Here is a 20,658-nt window from a genome sequence, read left to right as displayed (position 1 = left end):
CTGCCCCGAGGAGAAGGACCTGGCAGTTTGGTTTGACAGCGACTGAACATGAGCCAGCAGTGTGCCCAGGTCGCCAAGAAGGCCAATGGTCCAGGGAGGTTATTGTGCCCCTGTACTTGGCACTGGTGAGACCGCACCTTGAATACTGTGTTCAGTTCTGGGCCCCTCACCACAAGAAGGATGTTGAGGCTCTGGAGGGAGTCCAGAGAAGAGTGATGAAGCTGATGAAGGGGCCAGAGAACAAGTCTTACGAGGAGTGGCTGAGGAAGCTGGTGTTGTTTAGCCTGGAGAAGAGGAGGCTAAGGGGAGACATTACTGCTCTCAACACCTACCTGAAAGGAGGTTATGCAGATGAGGGAGATGGCCTCTTCTCCAGCTTCTTCTAACAGGGGACAGGACAAGAGGGAATGGTGTCAAGCTCTGCCAGGGGAGGTTCAGGCTTGACTTCAGGAAAAAATTTCTCACAGCAAGGGTCGTTGGGCATTGGAACAGGCTGCCCAGGGAGGTGGTTGAGTCACCTTCCCTGGTGGTGTTTCAAAGATGGGTGGATGAGGTGCTGAGGGGCATAGTTTAGTGACTGATAGGAATGGTTGGACTTGATGATCCTGTGGGTCCTTTCCAACCTAGTGATTCTACGATTCTGTGAAAGATAAGAACAGGTTGGAGTGTGCTGTGGGGAATATGTCTCAGAGCAGTGGTATGGAGGATCAAAGTGTGTCCTACACAACCATGTTATTCCTTCGATAGCTCAGCTGGTAGAGCGGAGGACTGTAGGCTCCCTTGCACGGCCATCCTTAGGTCGCTGGTTCAACTCCGGCTCGAAGGAGTGCCCTTTTGGCTCTGGCCCACACCCTGCAGCACCTCTCATTTTGGTCCAGCCCGGGAGTTCTCTCTCAAGGGCTGCCCATCCGTGAGCTCTTTCCTTTGGAGGGGAAGACGAGCAGCCAAGGCAGTTTGGGGAGATCTGTGTTCAGGGGCTGGTGGTCCAGAGCACTGGGTTTGTCCTGGCTCACGTGCATCAGGAGAAGGAGTGTCTGGCTGTGGGTGTGAGAGCCAGGCCAGTGGGAAGCGCAGGTTTTGGGTGCGGGTGAGGCTGGATGTGGGGTGGGAGCCTGGGAGGGGAGAGGACCTCGGTGAGAGGCTGTGGGCTGGGGAATTAGCTCAAGTGGTAGAGCGCTCGCTTAGCATGTGAGAGGCAGCGGGATCGATGCCCGCATTCTCCAATGCTTTTCATTCCCCTGGCCTGCACACAGTGGTCTTTGCCTGGGGTCCATGTCCTCTGGGAGCTGTGTCTCACCACAGCGTGCCTGGGCTGCTCAGAACACCACCGCATCTGGAGCTGCAACAAGGGCAGCACAAGCTCTGCCAGAAAGGAAGGGTTTCTCCACTCCTACTCAGCACTTGCCTGACACTCCCTGGATTAATGTGACTGACTTTGAGTCTCGGTGTAGAAGAGAGTCATTGACCAAGTGCAGTGCCTTCAGAACATGGCCACCGTGATGTCTTGGAGCAGGGACATTTGCCCTTTGAGGGGAGAGCAATGAATGTGGGCTTGTCCAGAGTCTGGAGAAGAGAGGGCTTTGGGGAAGATAAGCAGTACTTCATTTGAATGCCTACCAGGTGTCTTTTTGAGACTGGAGTTAGACTTTTTCCTGTGGTGATTGTCAGAGGAATGACAAACAGTCCACTACAAGTGACGCGGGATGGGTTCCATTTTTTGACCCTCAGCAAAGCGAGGCAGGAGAATAAAAGGAATCCTGTGGCACTGTACATTCTCCATGCTTGCAGGGTGGCATGAGGTGACTGACTGAATCCTTCAGGAAACCAATGGAATCCTTGATCAAGGGGATCTTGGAGGAGGATGGTAGAAGAGACATGTGCTGGGGTCTCGTCCAAAACGGTTTTTTAGCAGCTCTGTCATGGAAGCAGAGCTTGGATGGAGTCCTGCCATTCCATCAATAGTGCTGCTGGTAGAGAAGATTACAGCAGGCTCCCTCGCATAGCTATTGTTACATGTCCTCCAGGCCCTGACTGCTCTTATGAGCCAGATTGGCCCTGACCATATTTTTGGAGAACCTCCACAGTCACACTTGTGTCCAGGAGCTGTATTTATGTTTAGTTGTGGGCATTAATTCTCTTTCTGATTTGCAGCATGGGAATCCTGCCATATAACTCAGCAATGGCCATGGCTCTGGGGATGACCAGTGATATTGTGCCTCGATGATCACCCTGACTGAAGACACATGTTGTTTTTTGACCTATTCCATGACCTGTGATTGTGGACATTGCAGGAACTCACTAGCCGTGCTTGTCCCTCTGAGCTGTGCAGTGTCTTTGTGGCATGTGGGCGTCCATTCCTTCCGATGACTTTGGTGCCTTCTGCTTTTGATTCTTTCTTAGGATGAGCCACTGAATCTGAGTGTGTTGTGGCCAGGGCCTGAGAGGTTGTGGAAAATGTGGATGTAAGGCATGTCTGCCTTTCCTGCTGCTGAGGGGAGTGGTGTAGATGTATGGGTGTGGTGTGAGAGCTGAATGTTTGGATGAGTGCATGATGAAGGTGCGAGGTGTCCATGCCCCATGCTTCCTTCGATAGCTCAGCTGGTAGAGCGGAGGACTGTAGGCTCCCTTGCACGGCCATCCTTAGGTCGCTGGTTCAACTCCGGCTCGAAGGAGTGCCCTTTTGGCTCTGGCCCACACCCTGCAGCACCTCTCATTTTGGCCCTGCCCGGGAGGTTCTCTCTCAAGGGCTGCCCATCCGTGAGCTCTTTCCTTTGGAGGGGAAGATGAGCAGCCAAGGCAGTTTGGGATGAATCCTGGGCAGGGGCTGGTGCTCCTGAGCACTGGGGTTTTCCTGGGTCATCTGCATTGGGAAAATGGGGTGTCTGGCTGTGGGTGTGAGAGCCAGGCCAGTGGGAGGTGCAGGCTTTGGGTGCGGGTGAGGCTGGATGTGGGATGGGAGCCTGGGAGGGGAGAGGACCTCAGTGAGAGGCTGTGGGCTGGGGAATTAGCTCAAGTGGTAGAGCGCTCGCTTAGCATGTGAGAGGCAGCGGGATCGATGCCCGCATTCTCCAATGCTTTTCATTTTCTTGGCCTGCACACAGTGGTCTTTGTCTGGGGTCCATGTCCACTGGGAGCTGTGGGATCTCACAGTGCACTCAGACAACAAAGAAGAGGACAAGATCCCAGCCTGTAACAAAAGCAGCATGAGTACTGTATTTTCTCCCACTTTGCTTGAAAGATGCCATATGCCATCTCAAGAACTGTGTCCACCTTTGAGCACCCTTGTACAGAAAATACATCAAAGTAATGGAGTGAATTCTGTGGAGGGTCACCAAGAAGCTCAGCAAATGGAGGGATTTGTAAGTAAGAACAATCTGAGGATATTGGCAATGTTCAGCCTGGTGGAATAGAAGTTAATATGGTGGCTTTCACATGACTTTCCAGCACGTAGGAGGAGGTGATTGAGAAGGGGAAATGTACTCTTGTCAGGTGCTTGATGAGAAGGCAAAAGACATCATACAAATACTGGATGGATAAAAGTTGATGTGGGAGGTAGGTAAGCTCTTTTTGGCACTGAATAGTCCTGATGAAGAAGATGACATCCAAGGAGCTGGTGATTTTTCTCTGTTTGGTGGTTTGTATGAATTGGTGGTTTGAAGGGTTTTGTAAGGTGTTGTGATGTTGGATCTGAGGCTGTTTGAAGCAGGGTGTTGGAGCAGAGGCATCCAAGAGAAGAGCACATGGAAAGGTGTGGGATAAGTGTGTGCTGGTCAAGACCCATGGCAGAGCCCCATGCTTCCTTCGATAGCTCAGCTGGTAGAGCGGAGGACTGTAGGCTCCCTTGCACGGCCATCCTTAGGTCGCTGGTTCAACTCCGGCTCGAAGGAGTGCCCTTTTGGCTCTGGCCCACACCCTGCAGCACCTCTCATTTTGGCCCTGCCCGGGAGGTTCCCTCTCAAGGGCTGCCCATCCATGAGCTCTTTCCTTTGGAGGGGAAGACGAGCAGCCAAGGCAGTTTGGAATGAATCCTGGGCAGGGGCTGGTGGTCCAGAGCACTGGGTTTGTCCTGGCTCACGTGCATCAGGAGAAGTAGTGTCTGGCTGTGGGTGTGAGAGCCAGGCCAGTGGGAAGCGCAGGCTTTGGGTACAGGTGAGGCTGGATGTGGGGTGGGAGCCTGGGAGGGGAGAGGACCTCGGTGAGAGGCTGTGGGCTGGGGAATTAGCTCAAGTGGTAGAGCGCTCGCTTAGCATGTGAGAGGCAGCGGGATCGATGCCGGCATTCTCCAATGGTTTTAATGGCTCTTGCCTGCACACAAAACCATTGCTTGTGGATCATGTCCTCTGGGAGCTCTGGGATCTCAGAATGCTCTCAGACAGCAAAGAAGAGGAGAAGAGGACAAGATCCCAGCATGTAACAAGAGCAACATGAGTAGTTTAACAGGGACCTTATTTTCTCCCGCTTTGCCTGAAAGATGCAAATGTCATCTCAAGAACTGTGTCCACCTCCGAGTACCCTTGTACAGAAGTCATCAATAAATTGGAGATTATTCTCTGGAAAGCCAACAAGAAGCTCAGCAAATAGAGGGATTTCTATGTGAGTATGTTATGAGGACAGTTCAGCCTGATGAAAGAGTTGTTCACAGGGTTTATATATGTTGTTCAAGACTTAGGAGGAGGTTACCGTGTAGGAGAAATGTTGTCCTCTTGCCTGGTGCTTGATGAGAAGGCAAAAGGCATCATACAAATATTGGATGGATAAAAGTTGTCTTGGGAGGTAGGTAAGCTCTTTTTGGCGTTGAATAGTCCAGGTGAAGAAGATGACATCCAAGCAGCTGGCGTTATTTTTTCTGCTTAGTGGTTTGCATGAATTGATCGCCTGAAGGGTTGAGCAATGTGTTGTGGTGTTGGATCCGAGGCTGTTTGAAGCAGGATGTTGGAGCAGAGGCATCCAAGAGAAGAGCACATGGAAAGGTGTGGGATGAGTGTGTGCTGGTCAAGGCCCATGGCAGAGCCCCATGCTTCCTTCGACAGCTCAGCTGGTAGAGCGGAGGACTGTAGGCTCCCTTGCACGGCCATCCTTAGGTCGCTGGTTCAACTCCGGCTCGAAGGAGTGCCCTTTTGGCTCTGGCCCACACCCTGCAGCACCTCTCATTTTGGCCCTGCCCGGGAGGTTCTCTCTCAGGGCTGCCCATCCGTGAGCTCTTTCCTTTGGAGGGGAAGATGAGCAGCCAAGGCAGTTTGGGATGAATCCTGGGCAGGGGCTGGTGGTCCAGAGCACTGGGTTTGTCCTGGCTCACGTGCATCAGGAGAAGGAGTGTCTGGCTGTGGGTGTGAGAGCCAGGCCAGTGGGAAGTGCAGGCTTTGGGTGTGGGTGAGGCTGGATGTGGGATGGGAGCCTGGGAGGGGAGAGGACCTCAGTGAGAGGCTGTGGGCTGGGGAATTAGCTCAAGTGGTAGAGTGCTCGCTTAGCATGTGAGAGGCAGCGGGATCGATGCCCGCATTCTCCAATGCTTTTCATTCTCCTGGCCTGCACACAGTGGTCTTTGCCTGGGGTCCATGTCCTCTGGGAGCTGTGTCTCACCATAGTGTGCCTGGGCTGCTCAGAACACCACCGCATCTGGAGCTGCAACAAGGGCAGCACAAGCTCTGCCAGAAAGGAAGGGTTTCTCCACTCCTACTCAGCACTTGCCTGACACTCCCTGGATTAATGTGACTGACTTTGAGTCTCGGTGTAGAAGAGAGTCATTGACCAAGTGCAGTGCCTTCAGAACATGGCCACCGTGATGTCTTGGAGCAGGGACATTTGCCCTTTGAGGAGGGAGCAATGAATGTGGGCTTGTCCAGACACTGGAGAAGAGAGGGCTTTGGGAAAGATAAGCATCATCTGCATGCATCCCAGGCGGGTTTTTGAGACCGGAGTTAGGATTTTTTCTGTGGGAGGTTGTCAGAGGAATGAGAAACAATGGATGACAAATGAGGCAGAACAGGTTCCATTTTCCTGCCCTGAGCAGGGCAAGAGAAGAAGAGAATCCTATGGTGCTGTACAGTCTTCTTGCTTGGAAGGTGGCATGAGCTGACTGGCTGACGCCTTCAGCAAAGCAAGGCGATCCTTGTTCAGGGGGATCTTGGAGGAGGATAATCTTGGAATCATAGAACCACCAGGTTGGAAAAGATGCACAGGATCACCAAGTCCAACCATTCCTATCAATCACTAAACCATGCACCTCAGCACCTCGTCCACCCGTCCTTTAAACACTTCCAGGGAAGGTGACACAACCACCTCCCTAGGCAGCCTGTTCCAGTGCCCAATGACCCTTTCCGTGAAAAAAAATTTCCTAACGTCCAGCCTGAACCTCCCCTGATGGAGCTTGAGGCCATTCCCTCTTTTCCTGTCCCCTGTCACTTGGGAGAAGAGGCCAGTTCCCTCTCCTCAACAACCTCCTTTCAGGTAGTTGTAGAGAACAATGAGGTCTCCCCTCAGACTTCTCTTCTCCAGGCTAAACAACCCCAGCTCTCTCAGCCGCTCCTCATAAGCACTTGCTGAGTTGTCACCCAAAATGACTTTTTAAGGTCTGTGTCATGGAGGCAGAGCCTGGATGGAGGCCTGCCGTTATGTCAGTAGTGTTGGTGGTGGAGCAGATCGCGCGCTCCCTTGCATGGCTGCGCTTACGTGTCCTCCAAGCCCTTAATGCTGTAACTGGCCGGAGTGCCCCAGGCCAGTCTTTTACTAGATCTCCACATCCAGGCATGTGTCCAGGATCTCCATTTATGTTTAGTTGTGGGCATTCACTCTCCTTTTTTGCAGCACAGGAATCCTACAATGTGGCTCAGCAATGACCACAGTCATGGTGATGTCCTGTCATATTGACCCTCAATCCTGATCCTGACTGCAGACACATGTTGTTTTTTGACCTCTTCCATGACTTGTGAGCTTGAATGTTTCAGGAACTCACTAGCTGTGCTTGTCCCTCTGAGTTTTGCAGAGACTTGTGGCATATTGTTCTCCCTTCCTGCCTTTGACATCACTGCGATCTGCTTTTGACTCTTTCTTAACGTGAGTCACCAAGTCTGAGTGTGTTGTGGTCAGGTGACATGGGCCGTAAATGTCATGGATAATGTGGGTGTAACGCATGTCTGTCTTTCTTGCTGCTGAGGAGAGTGATGTGGATGAATGGGTGTAGTGTGAGAGCTGAATGTTTGGATGAGTGCATGATGAAGGTGTGAGGTGTCCATGCCCCATGCTTCCTTCGATAGCTCAGCTGGTAGAGCGGAGGACTGTAGGCTCCCTTGCACGGCCATCCTTAGGTCGCTGGTTCAACTCCGGCTCGAAGGAGTGCCCTTTTGGCTCTGGCCCACACCCTGCAGCACCTCTCATTTTGGCCCTGCCCGGGAGTTCTCTCTCAAGGGCTGCCCATCCGTGAGCTCTTTCCTTTGGAGGGGAAGACGAGCAGCCAAGGCAGTTTGGGGAGATCTGTGTTCAGGGGCTGGTGGTCCAGAGCACTGGGTTTGTCCTGGCTCACGTGCATCAGGAGAAGGAGTGTCTGGCTGTGGGTGTGAGAGCCAGGCCAGTGGGAAGCGCAGGTTTTGGGTGCGGGTGAGGCTGGATGTGGGGTGGGAGCCTGGGAGGGGAGAGGACCTCAGTGAGAGGCTGTGGGCTGGGGAATTAGCTCAAGTGGTAGAGCGCTCGCTTAGCATGTGAGAGGCAGCGGGATCGATGCCCGCATTCTCCAATGCTTTTCATTCCCCTGGCCTGCACACAGTGGTCTTTGCCTGGGGTCCATGTCCTCTGGGAGCTGTGTCTCACCACAGCGTGCCTGGGCTGCTCAGAACACCACCGCATCTGGAGCTGCAACAAGGGCAGCACAAGCTCTGCCAGAAAGGAAGGGTTTCTCCACTCCTACTCAGCACTTGCCTGACACTCCCTGGATTAATGTGACTGACTTTGAGTCTCGGTGTAGAAGAGAGTCATTGACCAAGTGCAGTGCCTTCAGAACATGGCCACCGTGATGTCTTGGAGCAGGGACATTTGCCCTTTGAGGGGAGAGCAATGAATGTGGGCTTGTCCAGAGTCTGGAGAAGAGAGGGCTTTGGGGAAGATAAGCAGTACTTCATTTGAATGCCTACAAGGTGTCTTTTTGAGACTGGAGTTAGGCTTTTTCCTGTGGTGATTGTCAGAGGAATGACAAACAGTCCACTACAAGTGACGCGGGACGGGTTCCATTTTTTGACCCTCAGCAAAGCGAGGCAGGAGAATAAAAGGAATCCTGTGGCACTGTACATTCTCCATGCTTGCAGGGTGGCATGAGGTGACTGACTGAATCCTTCAGGAAACCAATGGAATCCTTGATCAAGGGGATCTTGGAGGAGGATGGTAGAAGAGACATGTGCTGGGGTCTCGTCCAAAACGGTTTTTTAGCAGCTCTGTCATGGAAGCAGAGCTTGGATGGAGTCCTGCCATTCCATCAATAGTGCTGCTGGTAGAGAAGATTACAGCAGGCTCCCTCGCATAGCTATTGTTACATGTCCTCCAGGCCCTGACTGCTCTTATGAGCCAGATTGGCCCTGACCATATTTTTGGAGAACCTCCACAGTCACACTTGTGTCCAGGAGCTGTATTTATGTTTAGTTGTGGGCATTAATTCTCTTTCTGATTTGCAGCATGGGAATCCTGCCATATAACTCAGCAATGGCCATGGCTCTGGGGATGACCAGTGATATTGTGCCTCGATGATCACCCTGACTGAAGACACATGTTGTTTTTTGACCTATTCCATGACCTGTGATTGTGGACATTGCAGGAACTCACTAGCCGTGCTTGTCCCTCTGAGCTGTGCAGTGTCTTTGTGGCATGTGGGCGTCCATTCCTTCCGATGACTTTGGTGCCTTCTGCTTTTGATTCTTTCTTAGGATGAGCCACTGAATCTGAGTGTGTTGTGGCCAGGGCCTGAGAGGTTGTGGAAAATGTGGATGTAAGGCATGTCTGCCTTTCCTGCTGCTGAGGGGAGTGGTGTAGATGTATGGGTGTGGTGTGAGAGCTGAATGTTTGGATGAGTGCATGATGAAGGTGCGAGGTGTCCATGCCCCATGCTTCCTTCGATAGCTCAGCTGGTAGAGCGGAGGACTGTAGGCTCCCTTGCACGGCCATCCTTAGGTCGCTGGTTCAACTCCGGCTCGAAGGAGTGCCCTTTTGGCTCTGGCCCACACCCTGCAGCACCTCTCATTTTGGCCCTGCCCGGGAGGTTCTCTCTCAAGGGCTGCCCATCCGTGAGCTCTTTCCTTTGGAGGGGAAGATGAGCAGCCAAGGCAGTTTGGGATGAATCCTGGGCAGGGGCTGGTGCTCCTGAGCACTGGGGTTTTCCTGGGTCATCTGCATTGGGAAAATGGGGTGTCTGGCTGTGGGTGTGAGAGCCAGGCCAGTGGGAGGTGCAGGCTTTGGGTGCGGGTGAGGCTGGATGTGGGATGGGAGCCTGGGAGGGGAGAGGACCTCAGTGAGAGGCTGTGGGCTGGGGAATTAGCTCAAGTGGTAGAGCGCTCGCTTAGCATGTGAGAGGCAGCGGGATCGATGCCCGCATTCTCCAATGCTTTTCATTTTCTTGGCCTGCACACAGTGGTCTTTGTCTGGGGTCCATGTCCACTGGGAGCTGTGGGATCTCACAGTGCACTCAGACAACAAAGAAGAGGACAAGATCCCAGCCTGTAACAAAAGCAGCATGAGTACTGTATTTTCTCCCACTTTGCTTGAAAGATGCCATATGCCATCTCAAGAACTGTGTCCACCTTTGAGCACCCTTGTACAGAAAATACATCAAAGTAATGGAGTGAATTCTGTGGAGGGTCACCAAGAAGCTCAGCAAATGGAGGGATTTGTAAGTAAGAACAATCTGAGGATATTGGCAATGTTCAGCCTGGTGGAATAGAAGTTAATATGGTGGCTTTCACATGACTTTCCAGCACGTAGGAGGAGGTGATTGAGAAGGGGAAATGTACTCTTGTCAGGTGCTTGATGAGAAGGCAAAAGACATCATACAAATACTGGATGGATAAAAGTTGATGTGGGAGGTAGGTAAGCTCTTTTTGGCACTGAATAGTCCTGATGAAGAAGATGACATCCAAGGAGCTGGTGATTTTTCTCTGTTTGGTGGTTTGTATGAATTGGTGGTTTGAAGGGTTTTGTAAGGTGTTGTGATGTTGGATCTGAGGCTGTTTGAAGCAGGGTGTTGGAGCAGAGGCATCCAAGAGAAGAGCACATGGAAAGGTGTGGGATAAGTGTGTGCTGGTCAAGACCCATGGCAGAGCCCCATGCTTCCTTCGATAGCTCAGCTGGTAGAGCGGAGGACTGTAGGCTCCCTTGCACGGCCATCCTTAGGTCGCTGGTTCAACTCCGGCTCGAAGGAGTGCCCTTTTGGCTCTGGCCCACACCCTGCAGCACCTCTCATTTTGGCCCTGCCCGGGAGGTTCCCTCTCAAGGGCTGCCCATCCATGAGCTCTTTCCTTTGGAGGGGAAGACGAGCAGCCAAGGCAGTTTGGAATGAATCCTGGGCAGGGGCTGGTGGTCCAGAGCACTGGGTTTGTCCTGGCTCACGTGCATCAGGAGAAGTAGTGTCTGGCTGTGGGTGTGAGAGCCAGGCCAGTGGGAAGCGCAGGCTTTGGGTACAGGTGAGGCTGGATGTGGGGTGGGAGCCTGGGAGGGGAGAGGACCTCGGTGAGAGGCTGTGGGCTGGGGAATTAGCTCAAGTGGTAGAGCGCTCGCTTAGCATGTGAGAGGCAGCGGGATCGATGCCGGCATTCTCCAATGGTTTTAATGGCTCTTGCCTGCACACAAAACCATTGCTTGTGGATCATGTCCTCTGGGAGCTCTGGGATCTCAGAATGCTCTCAGACAGCAAAGAAGAGGAGAAGAGGACAAGATCCCAGCATGTAACAAGAGCAACATGAGTAGTTTAACAGGGACCTTATTTTCTCCCGCTTTGCCTGAAAGATGCAAATGTCATCTCAAGAACTGTGTCCACCTCCGAGTACCCTTGTACAGAAGTCATCAATAAATTGGAGATTATTCTCTGGAAAGCCAACAAGAAGCTCAGCAAATAGAGGGATTTCTATGTGAGTATGTTATGAGGACAGTTCAGCCTGATGAAAGAGTTGTTCACAGGGTTTATATATGTTGTTCAAGACTTAGGAGGAGGTTACCGTGTAGGAGAAATGTTGTCCTCTTGCCTGGTGCTTGATGAGAAGGCAAAAGGCATCATACAAATATTGGATGGATAAAAGTTGTCTTGGGAGGTAGGTAAGCTCTTTTTGGCGTTGAATAGTCCAGGTGAAGAAGATGACATCCAAGCAGCTGGCGTTATTTTTTCTGCTTAGTGGTTTGCATGAATTGATCGCCTGAAGGGTTGAGCAATGTGTTGTGGTGTTGGATCCGAGGCTGTTTGAAGCAGGATGTTGGAGCAGAGGCATCCAAGAGAAGAGCACATGGAAAGGTGTGGGATGAGTGTGTGCTGGTCAAGGCCCATGGCAGAGCCCCATGCTTCCTTCGACAGCTCAGCTGGTAGAGCGGAGGACTGTAGGCTCCCTTGCACGGCCATCCTTAGGTCGCTGGTTCAACTCCGGCTCGAAGGAGTGCCCTTTTGGCTCTGGCCCACACCCTGCAGCACCTCTCATTTTGGCCCTGCCCGGGAGGTTCTCTCTCAGGGCTGCCCATCCGTGAGCTCTTTCCTTTGGAGGGGAAGATGAGCAGCCAAGGCAGTTTGGGATGAATCCTGGGCAGGGGCTGGTGGTCCAGAGCACTGGGTTTGTCCTGGCTCACGTGCATCAGGAGAAGGAGTGTCTGGCTGTGGGTGTGAGAGCCAGGCCAGTGGGAAGTGCAGGCTTTGGGTACAGGTGAGGCTGGATGTGGGGTGGGAGCCTGGGAGGGGAGAGGACCTCAGTGAGAGGCTGTGGGCTGGGGAATTAGCTCAAGTGGTAGAGCGCTCGCTTAGCATGTGAGAGGCAGCGGGATCGATGCCCGCATTCTCCAATGCTTTTCATTCTCCTGGCCTGCACACAGTGGTCTTTGCCTGGGGTCCATGTCCTCTGGGAGCTGTGTCTCACCATAGTGTGCCTGGGCTGCTCAGAACACCACCGCATCTGGAGCTGCAACAAGGGCAGCACAAGCTCTGCCAGAAAGGAAGGGTTTCTCCACTCCTACTCAGCACTTGCCTGACACTCCCTGGATTAATGTGACTGACTTTGAGTCTCGGTGTAGAAGAGAGTCATTGACCAAGTGCAGTGCCTTCAGAACATGGCCACCGTGATGTCTTGGAGCAGGGACATTTGCCCTTTGAGGAGGGAGCAATGAATGTGGGCTTGTCCAGACACTGGAGAAGAGAGGGCTTTGGGAAAGATAAGCATCATCTGCATGCATCCCAGGCGGGTTTTTGAGACCGGAGTTAGGATTTTTTCTGTGGGAGGTTGTCAGAGGAATGAGAAACAATGGATGACAAATGAGGCAGAACAGGTTCCATTTTCCTGCCCTGAGCAGGGCAAGAGAAGAAGAGAATCCTATGGTGCTGTACAGTCTTCTTGCTTGGAAGGTGGCATGAGCTGACTGGCTGACGCCTTCAGCAAAGCAAGGCGATCCTTGTTCAGGGGGATCTTGGAGGAGGATAATCTTGGAATCATAGAACCACCAGGTTGGAAAAGATGCACAGGATCACCAAGTCCAACCATTCCTATCAATCACTAAACCATGCACCTCAGCACCTCGTCCACCCGTCCTTTAAACACTTCCAGGGAAGGTGACACAACCACCTCCCTAGGCAGCCTGTTCCAGTGCCCAATGACCCTTTCCATGAAAAAAAATTTCCTAACGTCCAGCCTGAACCTCCCCTGATGGAGCTTGAGGCCATTCCCTCTTTTCCTGTCCCCTGTCACTTGGGAGAAGAGGCCAGTTCCCTCTCCTCAACAACCTCCTTTCAGGTAGTTGTAGAGAACAATGAGGTCTCCCCTCAGACTTCTCTTCTCCAGGCTAAACAACCCCAGCTCTCTCAGCCGCTCCTCATAAGCACTTGCTGAGTTGTCACCCAAAATGACTTTTTAAGGTCTGTGTCATGGAGGCAGAGCCTGGATGGAGGCCTGCCGTTATGTCAGTAGTGTTGGTGGTGGAGCAGATCGCGCGCTCCCTTGCATGGCTGCGCTTACGTGTCCTCCAAGCCCTTAATGCTGTAACTGGCCGGAGTGCCCCAGGCCAGTCTTTTACTAGATCTCCACATCCAGGCATGTGTCCAGGATCTCCATTTATGTTTAGTTGTGGGCATTCACTCTCCTTTTTTGCAGCACAGGAATCCTACAATGTAGCTCAGCAATGACCACAGTCATGGTGATGTCCTGTCATATTGACCCTCAATCCTGATCCTGACTGCAGACACATGTTGTTTTTTGACCTCTTCCATGACTTGTGAGCTTGAATGTTTCAGGAACTCACTAGCTGTGCTTGTCCCTCTGAGTTTTGCAGAGACTTGTGGCATATTGTTCTCCCTTCCTGCCTTTGACATCACTGCGATCTGCTTTTGACTCTTTCTTAACGTGAGTCACCAAGTCTGAGTGTGTTGTGGTCAGGTGACATGGGCCGTAAATGTCATGGATAATGTGGGTGTAACGCATGTCTGTCTTTCTTGCTGCTGAGGAGAGTGATGTGGATGAATGGGTGTAGTGTGAGAGCTGAATGTTTGGATGAGTGCATGATGAAGGTGTGAGGTGTCCATGCCCCATGCTTCCTTCGATAGCTCAGCTGGTAGAGCGGAGGACTGTAGGCTCCCTTGCACGGCCATCCTTAGGTCGCTGGTTCAACTCCGGCTCGAAGGAGTGCCCTTTTGGCTCTGGCCCACACCCTGCAGCACCTCTCATTTTGGCCCTGCCCGGGAGTTCTCTCTCAAGGGCTGCCCATCCGTGAGCTCTTTCCTTTGGAGGGGAAGACGAGCAGCCAAGGCAGTTTGGGGAGATCTGTGTTCAGGGGCTGGTGGTCCAGAGCACTGGGTTTGTCCTGGCTCACGTGCATCAGGAGAAGGAGTGTCTGGCTGTGGGTGTGAGAGCCAGGCCAGTGGGAAGCGCAGGTTTTGGGTGCGGGTGAGGCTGGATGTGGGGTGGGAGCCTGGGAGGGGAGAGGACCTCAGTGAGAGGCTGTGGGCTGGGGAATTAGCTCAAGTGGTAGAGCGCTCGCTTAGCATGTGACAGGCAGCGGGATCGATGCCCGCATTCTCCAATGCTTTTCATTCCCCTGGCCTGCACACAGTGGTCTTTGCCTGGGGTCCATGTCCTCTGGGAGCTGTGTCTCACCACAGCGTGCCTGGGCTGCTCAGAACACCACCGCATCTGGAGCTGCAACAAGGGCAGCACAAGCTCTGCCAGAAAGGAAGGGTTTCTCCACTCCTACTCAGCACTTGCCTGACACTCCCTGGATTAATGTGACTGACTTTGAGTCTCGGTGTAGAAGAGAGTCATTGACCAAGTGCAGTGCCTTCAGAACATGGCCACCGTGATGTCTTGGAGCAGGGACATTTGCCCTTTGAGGGGAGAGCAATGAATGTGGGCTTGTCCAGAGTCTGGAGAAGAGAGGGCTTTGGGGAAGATAAGCAGTACTTCATTTGAATGCCTACCAGGTGTCTTTTTGAGACTGGAGTTAGACTTTTTCCTGTGGTGATTGTCAGAGGAATGACAAACAGTCCACTACAAGTGACGCAGGATGGGTTCCATTTTTTGACCCTCAGCAAAGCGAGGCAGGAGAATAAAAGGAATCCTGTGGCACTGTACATTCTCCATGCTTGCAGGGTGGCATGAGGTGACTGACTGAATCCTTCAGGAAACCAATGGAATCCTTGATCAAGGGGATCTTGGAGGAGGATGGTAGAAGAGACATGTGCTGGGGTCTCGTCCAAAACGGTTTTTTAGCAGCTCTGTCATGGAAGCAGAGCTTGGATGGAGTCCTGCCATTCCATCAATAGTGCTGCTGGTAGAGAAGATTACAGCAGGCTCCCTCGCATAGCTATTGTTACATGTCCTCCAGGCCCTGACTGCTCTTATGAGCCAGATTGGCCCTGACCATATTTTTGGAGAACCTCCACAGTCACACTTGTGTCCAGGAGCTGTATTTATGTTTAGTTGTGGGCATTAATTCTCTTTCTGATTTGCAGCATGGGAATCCTGCCATATAACTCAGCAATGGCCATGGCTCTGGGGATGACCAGTGATATTGTGCCTCAATGATCACCCTGACTGAAGACACATGTTGTTTTTTGACCTATTCCATGACCTGTGATTGTGGACATTGCAGGAACTCACTAGCCGTGCTTGTCCCTCTGAGCTGTGCAGTGTCTTTGTGGCATGTGGGCGTCCATTCCTTCCGATGACTTTGGTGCCTTCTGCTTTTGATTCTTTCTTAGGGTGAGCCACTGAATCTGAGTGTGTTGTGGCCAGGGCCTGAGAGGTTGTGGAAAATGTGGATGTAAGGCATGTCTGCCTTTCCTGCTGCTGAGGGGAGTGGTGTAGATGTATGGGTGTGGTGTGAGAGCTGAATGTTTGGATGAGTGCATGATGAAGGTGTGAGGTGTCCATGCCCCATGCTTCCTTCGATAGCTCAGCTGGTAGAGCGGAGGACTGTAGGCTCCCTTGCACGGCCATCCTTAGGTCGCTGGTTCAACTCCGGCTCGAAGGAGTGCCCTTTTGGCTCTGGCCCACACCCTGCAGCACCTCTCATTTTGGCCCTGCCCGGGAGGTTCTCTCTCAAGGGCTGCCCATCCGTGAGCTCTTTCCTTTGGAGGGGAAGACGAGCAGCCAAGGCAGTTTGGGGAGATCTGTGTTCAGGGGCTGGTGGTCCAGAGCACTGGGTTTGTCCTGGCTCACGTGCATCAGGAGAAGGAGTGTCTGGCTGTGGGTGTGAGAGCCAGGCCAGTGGGAAGTGCAGGCTTTGGGTGTGGGTGAGGCTGGATGTGGGGTGGGAGCCTGGGAGGGGAGAGGACCTCAGTGAGAGGCTGTGGGCTGGGGAATTAGCTCAAGTGGTAGAGCGCTCGCTTAGCATGTGAGAGGCAGCGGGATCGATGCCCGCATTCTCCAATGCTTTTCATTCCCCTGGCCTGCACACAGTGGTCTTTGCCTGGGGTCCATGTCCTCTGGGAGCTGTGTCTCACCACAGCGTGCCTGGGCTGCTCAGAACACCACCGCATCTGGAGCTGCAACAAGGGCAGCACAAGCTCTGCCAGAAAGGAAGGGTTTCTCCACTCCTACTCAGCACTTGCCTGACACTCCCTGGATTAATGTGACTAACGGTGTAGAAGAGAGTCATTGACCAAGTGCAGTGCCTTCAGAACAAGGCCACAGTGATGGCTTGGAGCAGGGACATTTGCCCTTTGAGGAGAGAGCAATCAATGAATGTGGGCTTGTCCAGACAGTGGAGAAGAGAGGAGTTTGTGGAAGATAAGCATCATCTACATGCCTCCCAGGAGGGTTTTTGAGACTAGAGTTAGGCTTTTTCCTGTGGGAGGGTGACAGAGGAATGAGAAACAATGGCCCACAAGTGAAGCAGGGCAGGCTTCATTTTTCTACCCTCAGCACAGTCAGGCAGGAGAGGAAGGGAATCCTGTGGTGCTCTGCAGTTTCATTGCATGGAAGGTGACATGACCTGACTGACTGAATCCTTCAGTAAATCAATGGAGTCCTTGATCTGGAGGTTCTTGGAGAAGGATGGTTGAAGAGGCATTTGCTAAGATGTCATCCAAAATTACTTTTTCGTGGTTCTGTCTTGGAGGAAGAGGTCAGATGGAATCCTGCTGTTCTGTCAGCAGTGTTGCTGGCAGAGTAGAAGACCACAGGCTCACCTGCATGGATGGCCATACATGTTCTGCAGTCCCTTTATGCAGTAACTGGCCTCAGTGTCTCTTATGAGTGTTTTGCTACATCTCGAAATTCAACAATAAGTCCAGGACCTCTATGTTTAGTTATGAATGTTCACTCTCTTTCTGTGTTGCACCACGGGAATCCTGCAATGTAGCTCAGCAATGGCCACAGCTCTGAGGATATCCCGTCACATTGAGCCTCAATGTTGACCCTGACTGCAGACACATGTTGTTTTTTTACCTCTTCCATGACCTGTGATTGTGGACATTGCAGGAACTCACTGGCCATGCATGTCCCTCTGAGCTATGCGAGGTCTTTGTGGCATGTGGGTGTCCATTCCTTCCAATGACTTTGGTGCCTTCTGCTTTTGACGCTTTCACAGTATGAGCCACCAAGTCAGAGAGTGTCAAGGTCAGTTTTCATGTGCCTGAGAGGTTGAGATGTTGTGGCCAATGTGGGTGTAATGCATGCCTGTATTTCCTGCTGCTGAGGAGAGTGATGTGGATGAATGGGTGTGGTGAAAGAGCTGAATGTTTGGATGAGTGCATGATGAAGGTGTGAGGTGTCCATGCCCCATGCTTCCTTCGACAGCTCAGCTGGTAGAGCGGAGGACTGTAGGCTCCCTTGTACAGCCATCCTTAGGTCGCTGGTTCAACTCCGGCTCGAAGGAGTGCCCTTTTGGCTCTGGCCCACACCCTGCAGCACCTCTCATTTTGGCCCTGCCCGGGAGGTTCTCTCTCAAGGGCTGCCCATCCGTGAGCTCTTTCCTTTGGAGGGGAAGACGAGCAGCCAAGGCAGTTTGGGGAGATCTGTGTTCAGGGGCTGGTGGTCCAGAGCACTGGGTTTGTCCTGGCTCACATGCATCAGGAGAAGGAGTGTCTGGCTGTGGGTGTGAGAGCCAGGCCAGTGGGAAGTGCAGGCTTTGGGTACAGGTGAGGCTGGATGTGGGGTGGGAGCCTGGGAGGGGAGAGGACCTCAGTGAGAGGCTGTGGGCTGGGGAATTAGCTCAAGTGGTAGAGCGCTCGCTTAGCATGTGAGAGGCAGCGGGATCGATGCCCGCATTCTCCAATGCTTTTCATTCCCCTAGTCTGCACGCAAAGCCCATTACCTTAATCCTCACTGTGTTGCCAGAGATTGACAGCATCCTATGTTCCATCACAAGTAGCCCTGGCCAATGGTATAGGTATAGGTAAGCGATTATCTGTCTCTATTTGCAAGTCATAATACGACATGAACATTTTCCAATGGAATTCTGAGTCTATCTAACTTAATCTTGTTAGTTTTCTGAAAAGGCATAAAATATACAATATCTCTCTGCTACTTCATTGTGAGGCTGAAATCATAAGTCTAAGTGCAGTTTAAGTTATTACGGTAAAAAAAATGTTTCTAACAATTATTTGTAGGATTTTGAACATAAGCAAATCTTCTTTGAAAATCCGCTTAACTCCTTTGTAAATTAATCTGTGACAAACTCCAAACAAAATCACAGAGATGTACCCCTGTCATGTTTATTAAAAAGTAAATTTTGCCGTGGGCTTTGGTACTATGATTAATACTGACTTAATTAATAATGGCACGAAACTCAGAATCAGGTATTGCTGGTTTTATACTTTGTACTTAGGAATACAGGTTCAGCAGCAGATTTTTGGATTATCATAAATTAAAAGATAATTAAAGCATATCTATGAGACTGACTCATCATTTTATCTTGCAGATATTTACAGCTACTCCATTAACGATGAATCCCTCTGACATTTCCACTTTAGTCAGAAGCAGCCCTTTTTTTGCTGTAATTACTAATAAAGATGGATAAAGCACCACTGTCAGTTTTACCATACATCACTTTGTAAATCATCCTTCTTCATGTTCAGCATTAAATATAGCTAATTCTATTCTACATTCCTCCATGACAACTCTCTACTTTGGGGATTAAAGAAGGCCTCCTTTCCATAAATTTAAATGTAAAAGCAATAGGAAAACATGAGGTTTGATACAGAAGATGGTTTCTGCAGCCAAGCTATACTGCAGGGACACAGAAGGTGCGAGTCATGAGTGAATTTGATACTGTAGTAAGTTTATCCTCCAGTGCTATAGTTATGCAAGACAACAGAATCATGAGATGTCAATAGTTTTCCTTCCATTCTGTGAAGAGTTTGAACATTCACTACTTCTCAAACCTCTATTGAATATATGTGTTTAGGAACAGAAAGCTGGAGAGATGCTACTTGTTCAAAAACAGACAACAGAGTCCCAACAAAAGTCAAACTAAATGATGATGCAAGTGGGTCTATTTCATAACCTCTTTTTCAGTTCAAATATATTCTTGCATTTCATAGGAAAAGCAAGCTTTGTTAAAATTTAACTGGTAACACACTGCAACCAATGGCATTCACAGTGATGCTGTAATAGAAGTTTTACTATACTTATCAAACCTGCAAGTACACGTCTGGCATATTTCAATGTCAAGAACATCTATTTCACACATGACACTTGAAGTTATTTCTCTTTTAATAGCAGCAGAACAGATTTAGGAGCAAAATGGCCCACAAAATCTTCAAGTCTTATTTCTAGTTCTTGTTACATTTCAACAATAAAATTTTGAGATTTTTGAGAATTTTGAGAATTTTTGTTTGAGTAAAACTTATCTTAAAATCCTCTCTTCCTTTTCAATATAGAACCTACCATTTCCTGTCGCAGTGTGTTTTGGCAGCTGGTTATGCTCACTGTTATAACCATGTATCTCTTTTCCAGGTCAAATTGCTTTTAAATTCAAAGCACTGGTTTTGGTTATGCCTGCCTTCATAAAGTGAAGCACCCTCCCACACTTAGCATTTTCCCCCACCAAACGTGTAACACAATATAATCAAAAAATCTACCAGTCTTCTTTATGACAAAATAAACTGATCGAACTCCTTACACCTCTTATTCTGGTTCTCGAATTGTTATCACAGCACTTTTCTGCATTTGCTTTGCTTTTCAACACACTTCAGGAAAACATGTTGACACAAGAATTGGGTGCAGTATTCAAAGACCACACTTCACCAGCATAGCCTGTGTTATTTTCTCCTAACAGCCTGACCTCTCACTCAGCCAGTTTAAAACATTTTAGGTGAAGCACACAGACTGCTTGTTACATAGAATCAACAGATGGATTCACATTGCATCATTTCTGATACTTTTCAAGCTCACAAAGCAAATAGAAAATTCTAACACTCTAATGAATGTCCACAGTGCAGTTAACTCAAAAGGTTTTACCATCATAATCGTGCCAGACACACGAGCATTTTTAGGCATGTTGCAAAGCACATTTTACTTACCTATAGGACCTCTTAATCTCATCATATGTTGCTCCCTTCTCTAAGGCAAGGATTTCATATAAAGCTTCCCCTGATGTTGACAAAGTACGTTGCCTTTGTTCAGCCATATTAGCATTGCATTACCAAAGCTGCTAAGGTAGAACAGAGTTTAAAATATCAGGGACTGCATGCATATATGGATGACATTTCTTATATTGTTAATTTTAATGGATTTTATAGATTTAATAGATTTTATTTAGGTAGAAAGAGGTTAAAAATACATGAAAGTGAAACTAGAATAAAATGTCCTCTAAATTATGCTCAGTCTCTTAAGATGTTTTCAAAATGTTTAAGAAAATGGAAAAGCAAAAATCAAAGAACTGAAGCTTTTGCATTTGATATCACTGTTCATATTAAAGGCTTGAGGTTTCTCTCAGTGACATGAATGGTTAAATTTCTGACAGCATTAATACACACAGTATTTCCACTAGTTTTATTTG

General features: G+C 50.2%; 1 protein-coding gene and 18 non-coding genes across 19 annotated transcripts in view; 18 read left to right on the top strand and 1 right to left on the bottom strand.

Annotated features, from left to right (window-relative positions):
* The window catches only part of DNAJC5B (DnaJ heat shock protein family (Hsp40) member C5 beta), a 33,556-nt gene extending 13,269 nt beyond the window's left edge, over nucleotides 1–20,287 (bottom strand). The window contains exon 1 of the mRNA XM_069854195.1: nucleotides 20,180–20,287. Coding sequence (XP_069710296.1) covers nucleotides 20,180–20,286 — 107 coding nt within the window. The 5' untranslated portion in view covers nucleotide 20,287. The remainder of the gene's footprint in view (nucleotides 1–20,179) is intronic.
* Nucleotides 738–826, top strand: TRNAY-GUA (transfer RNA tyrosine (anticodon GUA)). Its single transcript is given in 2 exon segments — nucleotides 738–774; nucleotides 791–826. It is a non-coding gene; the product is annotated as a tRNA-Tyr (tRNA).
* TRNAA-AGC (transfer RNA alanine (anticodon AGC)) lies at nucleotides 1,151–1,223 on the top strand. The gene has a single exon. It is a non-coding gene; the product is annotated as a tRNA-Ala (tRNA).
* On the top strand, nucleotides 2,584–2,672 carry TRNAY-GUA (transfer RNA tyrosine (anticodon GUA)). Its single transcript is given in 2 exon segments — nucleotides 2,584–2,620; nucleotides 2,637–2,672. It is a non-coding gene; the product is annotated as a tRNA-Tyr (tRNA).
* Nucleotides 2,999–3,071, top strand: TRNAA-AGC (transfer RNA alanine (anticodon AGC)). The gene has a single exon. It is a non-coding gene; the product is annotated as a tRNA-Ala (tRNA).
* TRNAY-GUA (transfer RNA tyrosine (anticodon GUA)) lies at nucleotides 3,799–3,887 on the top strand. The gene is given in 2 exon segments: nucleotides 3,799–3,835; nucleotides 3,852–3,887. It is a non-coding gene; the product is annotated as a tRNA-Tyr (tRNA).
* Nucleotides 5,021–5,109, top strand: TRNAY-GUA (transfer RNA tyrosine (anticodon GUA)). Its single transcript is given in 2 exon segments — nucleotides 5,021–5,057; nucleotides 5,074–5,109. It is a non-coding gene; the product is annotated as a tRNA-Tyr (tRNA).
* TRNAY-GUA (transfer RNA tyrosine (anticodon GUA)) lies at nucleotides 7,244–7,332 on the top strand. The gene is given in 2 exon segments: nucleotides 7,244–7,280; nucleotides 7,297–7,332. It is a non-coding gene; the product is annotated as a tRNA-Tyr (tRNA).
* TRNAA-AGC (transfer RNA alanine (anticodon AGC)) lies at nucleotides 7,657–7,729 on the top strand. The gene has a single exon. It is a non-coding gene; the product is annotated as a tRNA-Ala (tRNA).
* On the top strand, nucleotides 9,090–9,178 carry TRNAY-GUA (transfer RNA tyrosine (anticodon GUA)). The gene is given in 2 exon segments: nucleotides 9,090–9,126; nucleotides 9,143–9,178. It is a non-coding gene; the product is annotated as a tRNA-Tyr (tRNA).
* On the top strand, nucleotides 9,505–9,577 carry TRNAA-AGC (transfer RNA alanine (anticodon AGC)). The gene has a single exon. It is a non-coding gene; the product is annotated as a tRNA-Ala (tRNA).
* TRNAY-GUA (transfer RNA tyrosine (anticodon GUA)) lies at nucleotides 10,305–10,393 on the top strand. Its single transcript is given in 2 exon segments — nucleotides 10,305–10,341; nucleotides 10,358–10,393. It is a non-coding gene; the product is annotated as a tRNA-Tyr (tRNA).
* Nucleotides 11,527–11,615, top strand: TRNAY-GUA (transfer RNA tyrosine (anticodon GUA)). Its single transcript is given in 2 exon segments — nucleotides 11,527–11,563; nucleotides 11,580–11,615. It is a non-coding gene; the product is annotated as a tRNA-Tyr (tRNA).
* Nucleotides 11,940–12,012, top strand: TRNAA-AGC (transfer RNA alanine (anticodon AGC)). Its single transcript has one exon. It is a non-coding gene; the product is annotated as a tRNA-Ala (tRNA).
* Nucleotides 13,750–13,838, top strand: TRNAY-GUA (transfer RNA tyrosine (anticodon GUA)). The gene is given in 2 exon segments: nucleotides 13,750–13,786; nucleotides 13,803–13,838. It is a non-coding gene; the product is annotated as a tRNA-Tyr (tRNA).
* Nucleotides 15,596–15,684, top strand: TRNAY-GUA (transfer RNA tyrosine (anticodon GUA)). Its single transcript is given in 2 exon segments — nucleotides 15,596–15,632; nucleotides 15,649–15,684. It is a non-coding gene; the product is annotated as a tRNA-Tyr (tRNA).
* Nucleotides 16,010–16,082, top strand: TRNAA-AGC (transfer RNA alanine (anticodon AGC)). The gene has a single exon. It is a non-coding gene; the product is annotated as a tRNA-Ala (tRNA).
* TRNAY-GUA (transfer RNA tyrosine (anticodon GUA)) lies at nucleotides 17,444–17,532 on the top strand. Its single transcript is given in 2 exon segments — nucleotides 17,444–17,480; nucleotides 17,497–17,532. It is a non-coding gene; the product is annotated as a tRNA-Tyr (tRNA).
* On the top strand, nucleotides 17,858–17,930 carry TRNAA-AGC (transfer RNA alanine (anticodon AGC)). The gene has a single exon. It is a non-coding gene; the product is annotated as a tRNA-Ala (tRNA).
* Nucleotides 20,288–20,658: the final 371 nt, after the last annotated feature.

The sequence above is a fragment of the Phaenicophaeus curvirostris genome, chromosome 3 (assembly GCF_032191515.1).
Source record: "Phaenicophaeus curvirostris isolate KB17595 chromosome 3, BPBGC_Pcur_1.0, whole genome shotgun sequence".
Classification (NCBI taxonomy): domain Eukaryota; kingdom Metazoa; phylum Chordata; class Aves; order Cuculiformes; family Cuculidae; genus Phaenicophaeus; species Phaenicophaeus curvirostris.
This window is presented reverse-complemented; position numbering and strand designations above follow the sequence as displayed.